At 31.8% G+C, this 18,720-nt stretch overlaps 1 protein-coding gene across 3 annotated transcripts; it reads right to left on the bottom strand.

Moving 5' to 3' along the window:
* Positions 1-769: 769 nt before the first annotated feature.
* Positions 770-18,461, bottom strand: LOC107437701 (PI-PLC X domain-containing protein 3). 3 transcript variants are annotated; one of them, XM_043045931.3, is made up of 4 exons: positions 18,317-18,461; positions 7,536-7,657; positions 3,377-3,688; positions 770-1,708 (listed from the first exon to the last, which is right to left on the bottom strand). In XM_043045931.3, the coding sequence occupies exons 2-4, from the start codon at positions 7,636-7,638 to the stop codon at positions 795-797; spliced, it is 1,329 nt and encodes a 442-aa protein (XP_042901865.2). In that variant the 5' UTR covers positions 7,639-7,657; positions 18,317-18,461; the 3' UTR covers positions 770-794. The 3 variants fall into 3 exon arrangements, with proteins under 3 accessions (XP_042901865.2, XP_042901875.2, XP_015905271.3); XM_043045941.3 differs by having other exon boundaries at positions 7,536-7,654; positions 18,317-18,400; XM_016049785.4 differs by lacking the exon at positions 18,317-18,461 and adding an exon at positions 14,435-14,782.
* Positions 18,462-18,720: the final 259 nt, after the last annotated feature.

An 18,720-nucleotide genomic window follows, 5' to 3' on the forward strand; every position in this document is an offset into this window, starting at 1 on the left:
CATTGTTGAAAAAAATCTACTAAAAAAAATTCCTATTTCAAACCAAAGCAGACCTAGAATTGTGGTATTTAACTGCCTTATACATGATATTTGCTTTCTCTTCCAAAGTTGTGCTGTTATCCATTGAAAATACAAAATCTTTATCTGGAAACAATACGAAGACGAAGTTTAATGTGGAAATATCATCTTTGAGATAAAAAAAATAATAATAAATAAAAAAAATCTGTTGTATATCAGTACATTCCTTCAAGCTCTTCAATATAAAAAACCACAAACAAAATATTGTATGCTGGCCAGCGTAATTATAACGAGAAAGCAACGCTTCATGGCAAATTCTATTCTAAATTTTAAAGTATAGAAAAAAGTGAATTCAGGTAAGCCAAAAATAAACCGCAAAATTTCAAAAAAAAAATTTTTTTTTTTTTTTTTTTTGCAAAATATTAAAATGCAAACAAATTATGGCAATTACGTCCAAATACAGCATATTATGTTCCTAATACGATATCCTATCCAAAATTATTCTAAGTCATCCTAACATAATTTGTTTTGATTTAGATTTTCAGCATTTGAAACTTCAGACTTTACTCTTGGTGTTTCCTGAATTCATTGTTCTGAATGCATTAAATTTTAAGTTACTAATGTGGGTAAAACAGAATTTGCCATGAAACGTTTCTCCTGAACTATAAGCGTCGTCTTAGATTCCCGTGGATTAAATGTTATTTTTTTCTCCTATTTTCCCAAATTAAAAACAAGAGAAATGAAATAATAATTAAAACCAACAAATAAATAAAACTTTATTTTCTTGTAAACTTCTTGGCATTTGCATCAATAGATACATCGATTAAATTGTTACCGAGGAAGAAATCCGTGGAAACAACGTTGGCACACTTCCACCACCTTTCTCTAAACCATTTAGTAATGTGGCGATTAACATCTTGAGCTAAATTCCTGAGACCACCATACTTATCAATAATTACTCCTGAAGTACTTGGCGTCAGTTCAGCCATTGCTGACCACAAGTTCCTGTGATAAAAATGGCACATATTCCTTTCCAAGAAATCTTCCAACTCTGGTCGAGTTTCCTTATTTCCCCACAAGTGAAATGCCCCAGGAAATAGGAGATTACTTTCAATCGCTTGCTTGGATGCATAACCGACTAACACTCGTTTGTTATTTTTCCACATTTCATTCAAAGTTGTGGAAGATCCATATGAGTTTGGCATCATGTACGGCCCCAAAATTCCAACAATCAAATTTATAAGTTCCTTGTGCCGATCATCTACCCAGCTATCAATGAAACCCATGTAAAACAAGTGAAAGTCGATAATAACGATTTCGTTCGTATTATCGAGGAATCGTTTGACCTGTGTCAGAACGTCTCTGACGGAATTGTTCGTTCTTAGAATACTGTGTGTTATCCAGAACTTCTCTTTGCTTCCAGCGACGTGCTTGAAAATGACTCTGAAATCTAAAAATCTGTTGCCGTAGACTAGTTGGTTAAATACATCTTCATCGTGACATATTTGATATTTAACTTTAACCGTGTTTCTGTCGGGTCTGTAAATTTCGTAACTTCCAGCGTTGTGAGTTCCAGGAAGCATGAGTTCTTTCAGTGTTCGATTTCCAATAATGTCTTTCATTTCGTACATCCAGCGTGGTCTGGCTCTTAGGCATGATTTGGCAACTATTCGATTTAGGTTAATATAACCTGAAATTAATTAAATGTTTAGTTTTCTAACATGGGAAACATAATACAAATTATTTTTTTAATACATGACATTTAATTAAATAGCATTTTATTTGTCAGTGGTCGGAAAAACTGCATTACTTTGCATAGTTTACTATAACTACTTAATTCTAATACAGTTACTAACTGCTAAAGCAATTTTTTTTTTGGATTCTATTAACTATTCTATTTTCTGTTAACTACTTTCAAAATTCAGTAACTACTTCAAGGATGCGAACTTTGCTAGAGAACGTAATTTACACCTATGTTCAAAATGGTTTTGAATTAAAAAAAATTGACTTACATTGAACATGAGAAATTATAAAGAAATATTTATTCATGTTTACATGAGCTAATTTGTTATTCTAAATCATTTTTTTTTTCGATTTCGAATATTTAGCCATCAACTTTTAATGCATTTCTCGACAGTTAATATTTAGTTTAAGAAATGCTAAAGTTGATCAAATATTTGCAGTTTTGTTAAGTGTTTAGTGATCTTTTGTTTCTTCTAAGAAACTAAGTACATCGAAAATGTGTTCCTTTCTTTTGAAGTAAAATCAATGTTTCACGAATGAAAATTCACATGTGAAAGTGTTACCAAAGTGATAAATTATCTATTCTTCGTAATGGCTAGTTTAAATGTTAGTTATACTTAATTCTTGTTAACGCTCAGTTGCAGCCACTGGGGCATTTTCATGGCGTTCATTGAGAAACTTTAGATTTGTACCCTTCAAATTCCAAAAATTTGTTGCTTTAGAATCTTGTTTCTTTATAAAATTAACGCTAAAAACAGTAGCCATAAACTACCATTTCTTTTTTTTCGTATCACACAACTCACTACACTACTTTTTAACAAAGTAGTCCTCTAAACTACGAACTACAAAAAAAGTAGCGACTACAGTAGTTTCATTACTTTTTATTTTTATTTTGTAACCATCGTTGAACAGCCGACCCAATTTTTGGGTTTACGACTATTAATGTTCAACTTCGTAGTCTTTTAATTTTGAACCCAATCCAGAAGATAAGGAAACTCCTGGATCAAGCATTGGGAGAAATCTGCCTTCGTGGAGGACTTTTTTGATGGAACTAACCCGCATTTGCGTTACATGGAGAGGAAGACTACGAGGACCTCCCACGGTTAAGGGACGGCGAAGGGATTCTAACCCATGATCCGTCTACCACTGAGGATATTTCACGTCAGCACTGTGATCGGTGCAAGCCGGATGCGGATTCGTATCGACCAGCCATTGATGGATTCGAACCCGGTTCACCTCATTGGAAGGCGAACGCTCTATCCCCTGTATGCACAGACAGCGCTAGTGGTTAAAAGTCGCTATAAGATTTTTAGGTTACTATTTCCGATTTATTTTTACGCCTAAGTTTGAAAAAGCTTGCCATCCAATATTATTATACTTGTTTTTGTGTTGTTGCTTATCCTCATAGACCCTTGATCCGTCTACCATTGAGGATAAATCACGTCAGTTAAATTACAGTACAGTTAACAGTACAGTAGTTGCAGTACAGTAGTTACAGTACAGTTAAATTTAACAGTAAAGTTAACAGTACAGTACAGTTAAATTTAACAGCACAATACAGTTAAATTCAACAGTTACTGTAAAACTGTGTTACATTTAAAAAATTCATCCTCACCTATCCAATACCCTAAGCAACCATCGTTGAGCTTTTTATCAAAAAATTCTATTCTAGGAAATGAAACTCTTGTCCTATAGTATCCTTCAGGGTTGTTTCTTGTAGGAACCACTTCTAAAGGATCGTGGCTGCCCTCTGCAGGATCATGATTGAAGAGGCCTACCCATGAGGTAGGGTCCTCATTCATGCCAGGGGGTGCATCGTACCAGTTCAGTTCCAACAAGCGTTCTGTGATCACGCCTTCAGGTGTATGAGAAGCCATTGAGCTCACTGTCAGAATCACTCTGGGTGCTTGTGTTTTTTCTTCGACATCTGAAAAAGGGAATTAGTTGAAAAAGTTTTTATTGAATAAGTTCGTTAATGTGTCTGAATTGTTGCATCAAATAATAATACAGGGTTATTCATAATTCCCTCCTGTAAACGCCATTTTTCTTTACTACAACTGGCTTCAGTGGTACATGTTACTGCCATCTGTCGGCAACAGCTTAAATTAAAACGTGAATACTTTCGGAATAATTTCATATGTTCTTTTTTGCCGTATTCGTTTTCTTAATATAACGCTTCAAAACCCCGGAGGGAATTATGAATAACCCTGTATATCGAGGTTGCGAATCTGGTGAGATTGCTGAGGAATATGACCGGCAAATTATTGTTGAGAAATATTATATTCAATTGACTAGATGTTGATATCTACACTATAATGGGTTTATCAAAATTAAGGCATTTTATTCACATCTTGTTGCTTCATTCTTTTCGGTAGTGTTGCCAATCTAGCAACACTTATTCTTAAAATATTACAAACCACTAAAAATTTACAACTATTCACTTCTAAACGTCCGCAGTTTTTAGCGACCACTGTTTTTTTAAACAGTATGAAGTTCAATATATCTCTTTGCTTTGAATTCACCTTCTGCGATCACCCTTTCTAATATGCTATCTGTCTAAAATTTTGAATCAAAATTTTCTGCGCAGGAAAGAGTTGATGCATTAGGTGTACTCATTTTAGAAGCATGTTCTTTTATTGTTAACTTAGTTATTTAATTCTTAGAATTTTTTTGGAGGAACAAGAAATTTAGAACCACCGTAATAAGTTAAAAACATAAATGACCTTATTTCTATCTGATAAATGTTAACACAAGTAATTTTTTTGAGTTAAAATGTTAGCTAACACTGGGAAATGCCACGTTTCAGCGCACTTTTTGTATAAAGTTAGTACAAAGATGCACAAAGATTTAATTTTAGATAAGATTTTTCTGCCCTGGAAAGGGTAAAAAATCTTATCTAAAATTAAATCTAATGCATTAGGCCGTACTCATTTTAGAAGCATGTTCTTTTACTGGTAACTTAGTTATTTAATTCTTAGAATTTTTTTGGAGGAACAAGAAATTTAGAACCACCGTAATAAATTAAGAACATAAATGACCCTATTTCCATCTGATAAATGTTAATACATGAGATTTTTTTAAAGCTAAAATGTTAGCTAACACTGGGAAACGCCACGTTTCAACGCACTTTTTGTATAAGGTTTGTACAAAGATGCACAAAAGTTTTATTTTAAACATTTCCAAAGCAGGAAATAATTTAACAGGCAATGCAAAATCTAAGAACGTTAATCTATTCGCGAATAGATGTAAAAAGTTGCTTCCACCTACATGAAAAAAGTTACGCACTTATTTGTTTTTGCCAATGGACTATTCTTTTCAGTTACCGGCCTCTTAATTTTACTTTAATGTTTATATTGCAGTAAACAGAGCTATCTTGCTCCTGTTGCACTCACACGGCATGCGAAAAAAATGGCACATGACTGGCGAATTTTTCGCGGATAAATGTATTTCACCAATCAGGTTCTCGTTCGCATCTACGAATTTGCATACGCGAATTTAATCTAATACCCGTGTTACCTCCTTTTTTTAAAAAAAAGAATTAAAAAAATAGAGAGAGAGGAAAAAAACGTCCAAAACAAACTGGTTAAGCAGACCTCAATTTTAAGGAGACAACAATTTCTTCTCAGCAAAATAAATGGCTAAAAAAAGATCATTCATTATTCTTGTAGAAATCGTAACAACCGTTCTACGAGCCTTTTGTGAAGAATAAAATTCTGATTTCTATACAAAAATCTGTAAATTGTTGAGAGACAGTTATAAAAAATACATAACTAATGAATAATTTTTTTTATGATATGTATTATATTTTAATTCGGCTTCGAAACGCCGACGAATTTTTACAATAACCAATGCATAATTGCCAACTTTTACGCATAGTTTTATTTTTAAATTACACGCTGTAGTATGCTTTCTATTTATTCTTTACATTTATAAATTTAATTTAAAATTCTTTTAATCACCACTACATCTAAACAATTTAAACACACATATAAATGTAACATAATTTCATATATTATTTGATTAAGCTTTCACAAAATACTAAGTATATTTTATGTTTTGTATATATTTCATTTACAAGCAAATGCAATCTCATATTCATTTTACTACCGAATTACCCTAGAAAATTTGGAAAATTAACATAGTCAGCTTTATTTTCTATTATTTCTCTTTTCATGTATTACATTACATGTTTTCTATTTTCCTTTCTATTCATGTGTTCTCTTTTCATGCGTTACTGAACTATAAAGTTTACTAATTTTTGATTTAATTTAAACTTAATTAACTAAACAATCGTCGAACTCCTAACTTTTGCCAGTTTTGTAAAACCATTGATTTATATTTTAACATTTTCAAAGATTGCGAATGTTAGATTTTATCACATATCTATATTTTAACAAAATATTAGTGAGTATTTCCACCGCGTTCTAATTTGTTTGAAATGAAATGAAAATATGAAAAAAGAACGTTTTTAAACCGTAGTTCATGAATCGAAATATTTAAACAAAATCTGTTGAATATGTTTTGAAAAATAAAATTTTAATTTTACAGTCTTTGAACTTTTTTTTTTTTTACTCAAAACTTATCTAACGATTTTCTTTTCAAATTTTAGATTTCGTCGTGTAAAATTTCATAGTTTATAATTTTGTGAAACTTTGTATGCAAGGATTCAATATACACTTAGAAAGTGAAAAAACAGTTTAAAAAAATTCATTTGAAGAAATGGTCTATGTTCACTATGTACGTTGACATTGCATTCGTTGCTATGGCGACTGTTGCAGTTCAATATTTTTTTTAATTTTTATTTTTTTTTTTTATTTTTATTAAGTTTATTATGCATTTATATTAGATAGAATTTACTCTTGCAATGTGGAACCTTTGAGATCCTATAAAATATTACTTAAGTTGTCGATAAAGATATTTTCACCTGTTGAACGACGTTTAATTTTTGTTTATTTATTATATTTTTTTGTTTACTTAAAATTCAGAAATCTAGTTTACAGATCAGTAGAAAAGAAATTGAATAGTAAGGTGCATCAGTTTTTAAATCTTTTTAAACTATGCAATTTTAAATAATAAAATACAAAATTGCCTCAGAAAGAATTTGACCGATTTTGTTCAAATTTTTCAATTCGCCATTTTAAATCATATATACCGAAGAGCCATTACATTATGACCACCCTGCTAATAACAAGTAGGACCACCTTTAGACCTCGAAACTGCTAGCACCCGCAATAGCATTGGTTCCACAAGGTGCTGATAGGTAGTCTGAGGTATCTGGTACCAAGCGCTCACCAACTGGTCCTGCAATCCCCTCACATTGGGAGGACGTACCGTGGCAGCACGAATTTGGTTTTCCAAGTAGGACCACAAATGCTCTATTGGATTAAGGTCAGGTGAATTGAGGGGCAAAGACATGACTTGAAAGTCACTGGAATGTTCATCGAACCAATCCATGACGATTCGACCCTTCTGAGATGGTGCACTATCCTGTTGGTAAACACCATCCCCCGCAGGAAAAACTGTTGCCATGAATGGGTGAACCTGGTTTGCAACTATGTTCAAGTAGCTTACAGACGTCAGGGATTGGTCTATGAGGATTATGGGTCCTAATGTGCCCCATGAAAACATTGTTCCTGGGCAAGAAACCTTGAAGACCTGGGCGAGCCCATTTTTATACATGGAGGGTGGTCATAATGTAATGGCTCTTCGGTGTAGTTTACATAGCTTACAGTTCAGAAATTGTTTTGAAAAAAGTGACCAACCACAAGCCTTACCTATTCTTTGTGAAGTGACCCAGCATTTGGCTCCCGTGAAGGTTAAGTGGATGACCACTGTCCATGTGATCACTTTAAACGTCAACTTGTGCAGCTGCAGCATTCCGCCACGTCCCTAGCTTCTGAGAAGAGGAAAAATATTGCATGAAAATTAAGAAACTTTAATCGTGTTATTCATGAAAAATATTTCAAATGTAATATAGTGTGTTCTGTATAATTACAGCCTTTAATTCGTGGAAGAAGAGATAAAATATCTTTATAGCGTCCTTAATGAAGCGGAAAAGTTATACAATCCATTAGGAAATAGACATTTAAATGAGGGGGTGAAAAATGTTATCAAATTCTGACTCATCATTATCGAGTCAGAATTTGTAATGGCTATGTGGGTGATGGTGGGCACTGTTATTGATGGTGGGCACCCTCCATCAATAACAGTGTTTTATATAAGCATTAAGACCAGTTTATTTGTGGTACGAAAGGAAAAGGTGAAAGAAGTTAAGAAGCGGTAATTAAGGACTATATTCAGTTTAATCCTACAAATAAACTGGTTTTGCTTATTGTTTCATTCATTATTAAAAAAAAAATATGAATTTTTTGGTACTCAACACAAAATTTTAAAATTTTTTGGAGAATATCTTATTAAAATTTTTATCAGAAATATTAAACTATTTTTGCTTAAAGTGAAGAAACTATTACATTGTAATAGAACAATTTCACTCCAAAGGGCATTCCATAGACGTTTTCTTGATTGTTCTGAGTTATCTCGAGCTCGTAAATAATGAAATTAATTATTATCCCGAGAAAACTTGGAAGTAAGGAAAATTGCTAGTTCGATTTCTTTTACTTCGCCTTTTATTAAGCTTTAAAAAATCTACAGTTTGGACTGGACTACTGTTATGACAGTTGAACTAGTTTTATTTTAGAGTTTCTGCGTTCAATGGCAGATCTAAACGTGCGTGAAGAAAAAAAGAACAGAACACCTAGAATTCTAACCATTATTCCCTTTTATGATAATAGAAAAGAAGCCAGGATTAATCATTTTATGGAATAAATTTTCTTTATAATTTCGTAAAATAGGTTAAATACTCAGAAGACAGATACAAAAATTATCAAAAAACTCTTAGCATTTATAAGTTAACACTTAAACCATGGTATAAAAGCGTTATCAAATTATGACGCATCACTATCGAGCTCAATAACAATGCTTATGGAAAGAGTCAGTAATTAATATTTTAGAATTGAAGTTACGCCCATATTTTTAATAATGAATTTAATAGCTATGTTCAATAGCGGATCAGGGTACGGAATTCATAATTTCCGAAAAATATTAAAATTTATAAATATATATATGTACATTTTAAATGATTACTTGTATTTATTTAACTTTCGTAAGGTATAGGTATGTAAAATTTAGCTCAGAAAAATAACCTTTAATTGTCTGCTTTCAAAATTTCTAAAAATATTTCTCTACCTGAAAATAATTTGCTAAAAACCATATATTAATAATAAGAAGAAAAAACGCCCAGAGAAAACTTTTATTTTATTTTATAACCAGCGTTGAACAACCAACCCGATTCTGAGTTTACAACTTTCAATGTTCATTTCAGTATCCTTGTAATTTTGAACCCAATCCAGGAGACAAGGGAACTTCTGAATCCAGCATTGAGGCAAACTAGCCTTGTTGGAGGGCTAATTGATGGAAATCCACATTTGCCTTACAGGAAGAGGAATACTACGGAAACCTCCCACGGTTAGCCCGGAAGCAGAATTCTAACCTATAGTCCGTCCACCACTTAAGATTTTTTCGATAGCTCTATGATCGGTGTGAACCAGAAAGAGAATTCGTATTAACAAGCCACCATTGGGGTCCGAACCTGGGTCGGTTCATTCAGAGGCAATACCATCGGAGCCATCGTGACTCAAGAGAAAGCATGCAGATAAACAGGCTTTCACCTTTTTCTATTTTTAGACTATACTCATCTGTAGGTTCATTATAGGTTCATTTCAAAATAATTTAGTTTGGGGCCCGGTAAATTTGGTGGGCTTAGGGCCCATATTTTCTTTGATTGTTCCCTGGGAATTTGTTTGCTGGGAAGCCGATTCAGGATTATTCCTTAGACCAGAAACATGTATGCCAATGAGTCAATAGAGATCTGTTGTATACCGTTTGGTACCACGTTGAAACCACGAATCTGCAAATTGCGTAAGTGACAGATTAATTCGCATCTATAGAAATGTTAGGCGACGTGGTTGCTAATTAGTTAAATATTACGTTGGAAAAAATTATAAAAAAGGGCGATGCCGATGATTTTTTCGATGTGATATTGATAAGGTGGAATTTGAATAGAATAATTCTATATAGCTCAATAAAAAACAAAAATTCAGGAGTTTCAACTGACATTTATCCGAGAAAAATCGATATAGTTTGCTGAAAATATAAAACTAATTAGCTTTTTGCCTATGAAAATTGAAAATTCAGCTCAAAACCTAAATTATATTGTAATTCAAATCCATCTGCTTAACTTAAAAAAATAGTCCCGCAGTGGACTGATCGTTAAGACACGGTTCCCAGCAGATCACCGATGTCAAGCATCACTGGCTGCGGTCAGTGTGCGGATGGGTGACCACTTGGATCAGTCTGCGTAGGGACCGAGGGTGTGCGGTATTGATCCTCATTAAACTGTTCTACCGTAAAGTGCTCGACTTCACGTGCAGGTCGTTGGGCTACCGAAGCAGGGATGCCATCCCCTCTGCAGAGGATCAAAATTGTGATGGCTTGTCTTCGGATCATCCTCAGGGATGTTTCCCAGACCGTCGCAAATAACCCATTGTGCAGCTCTAGTGCAACGTAAATTAACTACAACAATAAAAAAAATATAAATATAATGACTTTAATAATCGTTTTCACTCCAAATTTTATTCGAACACTAAACAAGGAAAAAATAAATTTGATCTACTAATTTCTAAGTTCGAGATGTTAAACGTCCGTACTTGAGTATCCATACATGGGTATCCAAGTCAGAATTCTTGATGGTTCCATCAAAATATTTTCATAGTTTATTTTGGTTTCAGTACGATTCATGATGGTCGAACATCATTTGATGGCCACCATCACCCAAAATTTTCATTTAGGCGTTCATAGTTTTTGATATGGCAACAAATTTTCATCATTCAATGATAGAAAATGCTACTTTAATACTATGATGTTTAACCATCAGGAGAAGTTTGATTCTCATGGACCAACGATCCGTGGTGGTCAATGATGGTTTCAACTATACATTTCGATGGTGGTTTAATGGAAATTCTTGTTCATTCTCAGGAATATACAATCAAAACAATTCATTATTTTAAGTTGAACCATCATAAGTCAGTCCGAATTCCTACGGTGATGGTTGTTCATGATCGTTGCAACATTTGATTTCCAAGAAACTATGATGGAAATTTCTGATGGTTCGTCATGAAAAAACCATCGAAACAAGTTCATATTCTTATGTTGGACCATCATAAATTAGTTCGAATTCCTACATTGGGGTGATGGTTACTTATATTAGTTACCATCAAAAACGTAATGGTTCATAATGGAATTATTGATGACTACCATCAAGATTATGTTGGTCCATCAAACAAAGCACTCTTTCAAAGGCTGTTTTTCGTTGCAATTCATGAAAAAATAGCACGTAAAATCTGCTGTTTTTCTCCCAACGAATAGTCTTAAAAAAATTTACATACATTAAAATAGCTGCTTAATATATTCTGCTTATTAAATTATATACATTTCTTTGATTATTCAGAATGTTGGTAGTCAATTTTATCGACATGAATGTTATCTATTTTTCTAAATTAAGAAACTCGAGATGACCACAGTCTGGCGAAAAAAACTTTAAAAAATGGTTGAAAATGCTTCATAAAACAATCGGAAAATTTATAGGTTTTAACTTCATTTTAATTTAAGGAATTCAGATTATCAGTTTCAATATTCAAATATATTTCTTTTAAATTATAAATATTCTTTAGTTAATAAAAATCAGATAAAATACCTTGCTTTCTTGAAATTCGTTTATTACTTAGTAAATTTTTCCAGGCCGAGGTCATCTTGGAACTATTTTGAAAATGCAACCGTTTTTTTTTATCGATGTTTACATTTTTATATCTAAGTCAGAATCCAAACTTTAAGATTTTGTTTATGAACCCTTTTAGAAATACTTTTATTAATAAATAAAATATTTGGAAAAATGATTCATTGGTTCATTAATGTTCTGAAACATATACAGTGCCCGCCGCTAATAAAATCACCGGATAATAAAATCAGCCGCTTTATAAAATCAAATCGGCAAAAACCGAATCGTTACAATATTAATACATGTTGAAAACATCCTTTAATAAAATCAATGCCGCCGTTTTTTAAAATCAAAATTTTGACTACATAATAAATCAAAGGTGCAATATTCCAGCTTTTTTTGTTCTTATTTATAAAATTTTATTTTTTCGAAGTTTAAAAATATTTTTAGATAAAGCAACAGTTACTCACAAACATGTGAAACAGGTGTGGTTAGCACTTTCCTGTGATATACATAGTGTAAGAGTTAAGGAAAAATGTGGGTGGTAAGCGGCGAGTTCATAGAAATCAATTTATCAATGTTAATTCCTTGGCTTGAATGAAGTTTGGAGAAACCTATCTCACTCAACAGGGGATCGAATTCTATCTTACTTCTTATTGAATGAACCATAGAAGGGAGAGAAGTTTCTTTTGTTATCTATCTTAACAGAGAACATGAATAGATTTCCAAAAACTGTCTGTGCTCATGTTCCATATTATTTAAGCCGTTTGAGTAAATTATAGTTAGAGTTAGAGCACATATCATTTTTAAGTTCGTTTGGTGTTAAATTTTATCAGCATGCCGAAAAGGAAGGATTTGAGTCTTAAAGATAAATTCGAAGTGTTGCAAAACTATGATAAGCTTCCTAAATGTAGTCAACGTGAAGCTTCAATGGAGATGGGGCTCATAATTGTTTCGAAGAAATGATCAGCTAGGAAGAAAATGAAATGGACGAGAATTTTTCATGTTACGTAGCTATTGACAATAACCTGCAAACATCAGGAGAAAAATCTGATTCTGAAATTATTACAGACATCAAAAATTGCAAAGTTATTTCCCATCAAGAAATGGAGGAATCAGACTTAGAAGATGAAATAAACTCATCAGTGCCATCTTCAATGGAAGTCAGAAAAGCACTTAATGTATTGCGGCAAGCTTTAGAACAAAGAGGAGGAATATCGAAAACTATAAAAACTTCTATAAACTCTCAAATGATGTTGAAAAGTTAACTTTAAATACTGCACCTCAAGCAACCATTGATCGGTTTTTTGCAAAACTTTTGTAAATTTAATCTTATGTAGGGTTTTACTTTATTAAAATAGTTAAATTAGTTAAAATAAAGCATTAATGTGGTCACTATTTCAGCTTTTAAAGTGTGTGCATTTAGAATATATCGTAAAAATGTGTTTTTTTTTTCAAATGTTGAATCGCCTCTTAATAAAATCAGCCGCTTAATAAAATCAAAAGAGCATAAAACGAATGTGATTTTAATAAACGGCGGGCACTCCATTAATTTTAAAAGTTAATTAATTGGAGCACCTTAACTTTTCTTTATTCAAACGACATAAATTTTCTCAACTTTAGATTTCTTAAAAATTATTCTTTTATTTTTTTTTCATGATCAGTCCCTAATTTACATGCATAATATAATAGTGATTGATTATGGTCTAGAAATAAATCTATTTATATCATAAAAGCAAAATTTAAAAATGAAAAATTGTTTTAGTATAATGCAATTGCATATTTGTTCTTCTTAGAATGTGATAAAGAGTTTCAAAGTAGTTTTTGTCAGTAAACAAAAAAAAATTTTAGTGTGGACCTAAATATAAAAGTTAGTTTATTACTTTATCATTTTGATAATAGTATTTTTTGAACCAAATATGTGTTTCACAGAAACTTTCTGGTGAATTATTAATATACCAATAAATGGAATTAATTACAAATCAACTTCATCGAATTATAACAATTTGAATTTTTTCAATACTTAAAAAAATCTTTAATTTATTTATTTATTTTTAAGAAAAGAATACAACTTCTCATAAACATGGAATTCTACAGCAAGTTGATAATAACGTAATTAAAGGGGGAAAAACTCCTAAAAATGAAAAAAAATACCAATCTTCTTCTATAAACTCAATTTTTAATAATTATTATTTTATGGAAAAGAAGAACAAAACAAATTTTTAACAAATTGAAATGTGATAAACAATTAAGCTATTCATTAAACTAATTGATTAGCTCCGCGTTTTGGAATACCTTAAATTTAAGTTCCAAATATTTGAATATCAATCTTTATTTTAAGTTGTTCAGTCATAGTTTTTTATGTTTATTATAAACTCCTCAGTAGTAAAGATAACAGCTTTTTAGTAGCAAAACTATTTATTACAAATTTATATTACAAAAGGAATTTTTTTTTTTAAATATTGTGCAATATTTCTTCGCCTTTTCTAGTTTTAATGTGATAGAAGTAATTAATTAATGCAGTGAACAACTCAATTTTCTATTGCGAAAGAAAGAAAAGCGTCGAATGAAACGAAACTAAACATAGACGGAAAGAAAAGAAAAATTTAAAAATCGACACTCTGAACTAATATACTTTTTATTAAACAAATTTATTTCTCGCATTTATAATAGCTCAACTGAAGCCAAATTTCAGTTCAGTTCGAAGAACACAACAAACAAAGAATGCAATCAAAACAAATGCAATTCTCAAAACCGCGAACACAACATACATCTGGAAAGGTCAAATTACAAACGGAATAAATAAAAAAAGAGACAAAATTAAAATTCTTTTTTTACTACCTGCTGCATTAGGAGGGCAATTATCAAAGTCCAACAAGCAACCTTTTCTCAACGACACCACCACCCATGTTGCAGCAACAGCAACACTATCACGTACAGTCAGCGTTTCGAACATCAGGTCTTCTTCTAAACATGACCCGCTCTCAGCTGACAAGGCTATAGGTAATGATAATATACTAAAGCGATATACTTTTTAAAAAAGTTTTTTGTTATTAGAGGTCAGCCTCTTTGGGGTTGACAAGCGAGTCTTCAGCTGGTAGCAGAGGAGCCACCGATTGCGAGAGACGAAGAGTCATAATCCCCCGAAATAGAAAGATGGCTTCTCGTTAAATCGTCTGCAGAAATGACAGGTACACATTTTTTTCGTAATTTTTTTTCTTCTTCTTCTTTCTTTCTTTTATTTTTGTATCCTATTTATTTCGCACGGACGATGGCCTGCCTGTTCATTTGCCATCAAAGACTTGCTCCTTCAGTGAAATAAACTTCCTGTTTCTACGATCACTGGGAAACTAGGTAATTCGTTCGCTCCTTTTGTTTACCTGTGATTAGAATTGGAGATCGTTTGCTCGTGTCCATGCATCTTAACCCCTACTATCCCAATAGTTATGAATCCAAAAATTTTTCAAATGTGTGTGTTACCTTCCAAACGTTTTTCTAGTAATTATACCAAAAATTTTGTTTTGTTTAATATGAAGCGAAATTCTAATATACTTTATTCCCTCACCTTTAATAAACCGATACAAGAATAAACCATAATTCCGGTTTACCGCGAACCATATTATCGTACCGTGTTTCCATGTTGAACCATAGTATTGTGTGTGAGGTCAAGTTTAAGAAGAACTAAATTGCACTTTTATGTAGACATCCTTGATAGTGATTTTAGGTTGCAGCAAATTTTTCTTGAGGAAGTTTCGACGTTCGAAATTTTTTTTTCCTAATTAAACAAAAATTATTGAGTTGTTCAATATGAAATTAAGTTTTTATTTAGATACTCTGCCTTTATTGCTTCTTAAATTCTTAGGAAAAAAAATAGTTCCAGGATTGAACCATAATAATGGTACAGTAAACCAATTTTACCATGCAAATTTGCTCAATAAAATGTTAAATTTAATGTTCCATGTTGAACCAGAGTATTGCGTGTGAGGTCAAGCTTAAGAAGAACTAATTTGCACTCTTATGTAGACATCCTAAAGCAAAAACTATTTTATTTTATTTTATAACCGTCGTTGAACAGCCGACCCAATTTTCGGGTTTAAAATTACGAATGTTCAACTACGTAGTCTTGTAATTTTGAACTCAATCCAGAAGACAAGGGAACTCCTGGATCAAGTAGTGAGATAAATTTGCCTTCGTGGAAGACTTTCTTACGGAACTCACTTGCATTTGCGTTACATGGATAGAAAGACCACGAGAACCTCCCACGGTTAGCCTGATGGCAAGGGGACTCTAACTCAGAAGATATTTCAAATCAGCACTGTGGTCGGTACAACAAAAACAAACTTATCAGACAAAAACTATTGAGTTGTTCAATATGAAATTAAGCTGTCATTTAGATATTTTGCCTTTACAGCTTTTTACACTCTTAGAAAAAAATTAGCTTAAGGATAAACCATAATAATGGTATTGTGAATCATTTTAACCGTGCAAATTTGGTTTGTTTCATTTAACTGTGTTTCCATGTTGAACCATAGTATTGTGAGACGAAGTTTAAGAAGGATTAATTTGCACTTTTATGTAGACACATTGGGCAGCAAATTTGGGCTACAGAATTTTTTTTTTTCTTGAAGAATTTTTACCAACCAAAAGCGAGGTGAAATTTTCAACAGCGAATATATGAACCTGTTTCTACGGTGAATGGGAAATTAGACAATTCGTTCACTTCTTTTGCTTACCTCTGATTAGATTTGGAGATCATTGCGCGTGTCCATAATTCTTTTACAATCCCAGTAGTGGCGTAAGAAAATATTTCTCAAATGGTGTTTTACCAACCATAATTTTTTGTCCTAATTAAACAAAAAAAATTGGGTTGCTTAATATGAAATAAATTTTAAATTTATTTAATTCGCCTTTATAGCTTGTATCATTCCAAAAAAATCATTTCAAGAACAAATCATTATACTATCAGTACCGTGAACCATATTACCGTGCACATTTTCTGCAACCCTGATAAAGTGTTAAAGTTAACATGGTTTTACGAAGCTCTATCACCAAGGTAGGCCCAGATTCCAGATTATCGCATGGGCAGAAGGGGCACTTGCCCAATACCCTCCAAACTTTAGGGGCCCCACACATAATATATTAAAAATATAATGATAATTTTATACTTTATAATTGGTTGTACCTTGCTGATTCCTTAAACTCGTGCAGTTGTCTATTTTATATCTCCCAAAAAGCAATCAAGTCAATGATATATTACTTCAATTCTTATTTTTGCTACAGTGAAAAAGTAGTTCTACAAAATATTTATTTTTAATAAAAAAATCTAATACTCATTCTGGTCCGTTCTGTATGCATCATAAGCTGGGACCCGAAGCCGAAACGTTTTTAATGTTTTAACTCCGATCTCAGAGAAGCTAAAGTTCTGACTCTGCTATGGATCCGGCCATTTTACTATATATTCATACGCGTTTTTGAGTTTCAAATTTTTAATTTTAAATTCTTATTATGAAAAGGAAAATTAAAAAAATAATGACATAAACATCAGATAACACAGAAAATACAAACTTAATTCAAAGTAAAGTTATTTATTTATTCTAATGAAAATAATTGAATTTAATAAATCCTCCTTCAAATTATTAAAAATGTATTTTAATGTCACGTATAGTCTTCGCACAGAAACTTGGCTAAATGTCAATTCAGTAACAATGCGTCAGGCTTTTTGAATGTCTGTAGGATACGATGAAATTGCTGGAGCATGGTAAAAGTTAGAGTTCTAGCTCAAGAGAAAAACACAGCTGCATCTTTGCGGCTGTGATCATAAATAACACAATGCACCAATTTGATTCTCAGTTGTTGGGAGCTTAGCAAACTAATTAAGAAACTGTTTAGAGCAGATGAGCTTGTACAAACAGCTCATTGGATTCTGGTCTAATCCAGATTTTATGACATTTAAATATCTGCAAATTTTATATATGAACAAGATATATGAACATATGATATACGATATGAAAAATAGCAAATTTTATAGTATGAAAATGTTAGGACCCCTTAATGCTGTTTTTTGAAGCTTTGTCGCCAAGGTAAATAGAAAAGTCATAGTTTAAATGTCTTACGCTTGAAGCAATGCGATGGTTTTAAACTATAGATATAATCTTGCCAAAAATTATCTGGACTATAGATAATAGATAACAAATTCCTGTTTCACGAGTGCTGAAAAACCATGTAATTCGTTCAAACATTTAATTTACTTATAGATAAAACTGGAAATTATATCAATTTAGAGATCATTACTCGGGACTATGCCTCTTAATAGGACGCTATAATGCGAGAGAAATCCTTCATGGCAAATTCTCTTCCACCTACATAAGTAATTTAAAGTATAGAAAAAGTGAGTTCAGGTGAACCAAAAGCAAACCATGAAATTTCAAATGCTGAAATATTTCAAATCATAAAATTTACTTTAACTAAAAATACTAAAAAAAATTTCTTCTTTGAATCTTGTAAATTGATATGCATCTATTAGTGTTTAAAATATCTTATATTTTAATTATAGAAATGAAGTGGTAGTAAACTAAAAAGTTTCTTTATTAATTTAATAATCGATATTATTATAATAGATTTATAGATAACAACAGAAATTTTGTTAAATAATCACCATTAAGGGGACCCACAGAGAAAAAATCATTTGATTTAATCAACAAATGAAAAATATATATACTTTACCTCTTCAATAGTAATTTGAAAGTTGCACAGCTGAAAACTCGATAGGTGTGGTGTAATTTTAGGCAGCTTACATTGTTTTTATCTAACATTGTTTCATCCGTGAGAAACAACATCTGGTTGTCACTAATACATAATCGTTACATCTAGAGCCTCAAATATTGTTGATAACTTAAAGGTGAAAAAAGGAAATAATTTTTTTTTTTAATTTAAAAAAAAAATGAAAATTTGAAGGAAAAAATAGATGACTTTTTAAGACTAGTTGAAAATATTTTCATAAAAGCAATACTTTTACTTACGAAAATTTTATTACAGAAAAAAAATTATTAACGGCTAAAGAAAAAACATTTTCAGAGTGATAAATGTAAAAGATTATCGGAAAGTAATTTTAGATGTGTCTGGATGTA

This window comes from Parasteatoda tepidariorum, chromosome 9, assembly GCF_982258835.1.
Source record: "Parasteatoda tepidariorum strain Cologne lab strain chromosome 9, Ptep-v5.0, whole genome shotgun sequence".
NCBI lineage: Eukaryota > Metazoa > Arthropoda > Arachnida > Araneae > Theridiidae > Parasteatoda > Parasteatoda tepidariorum.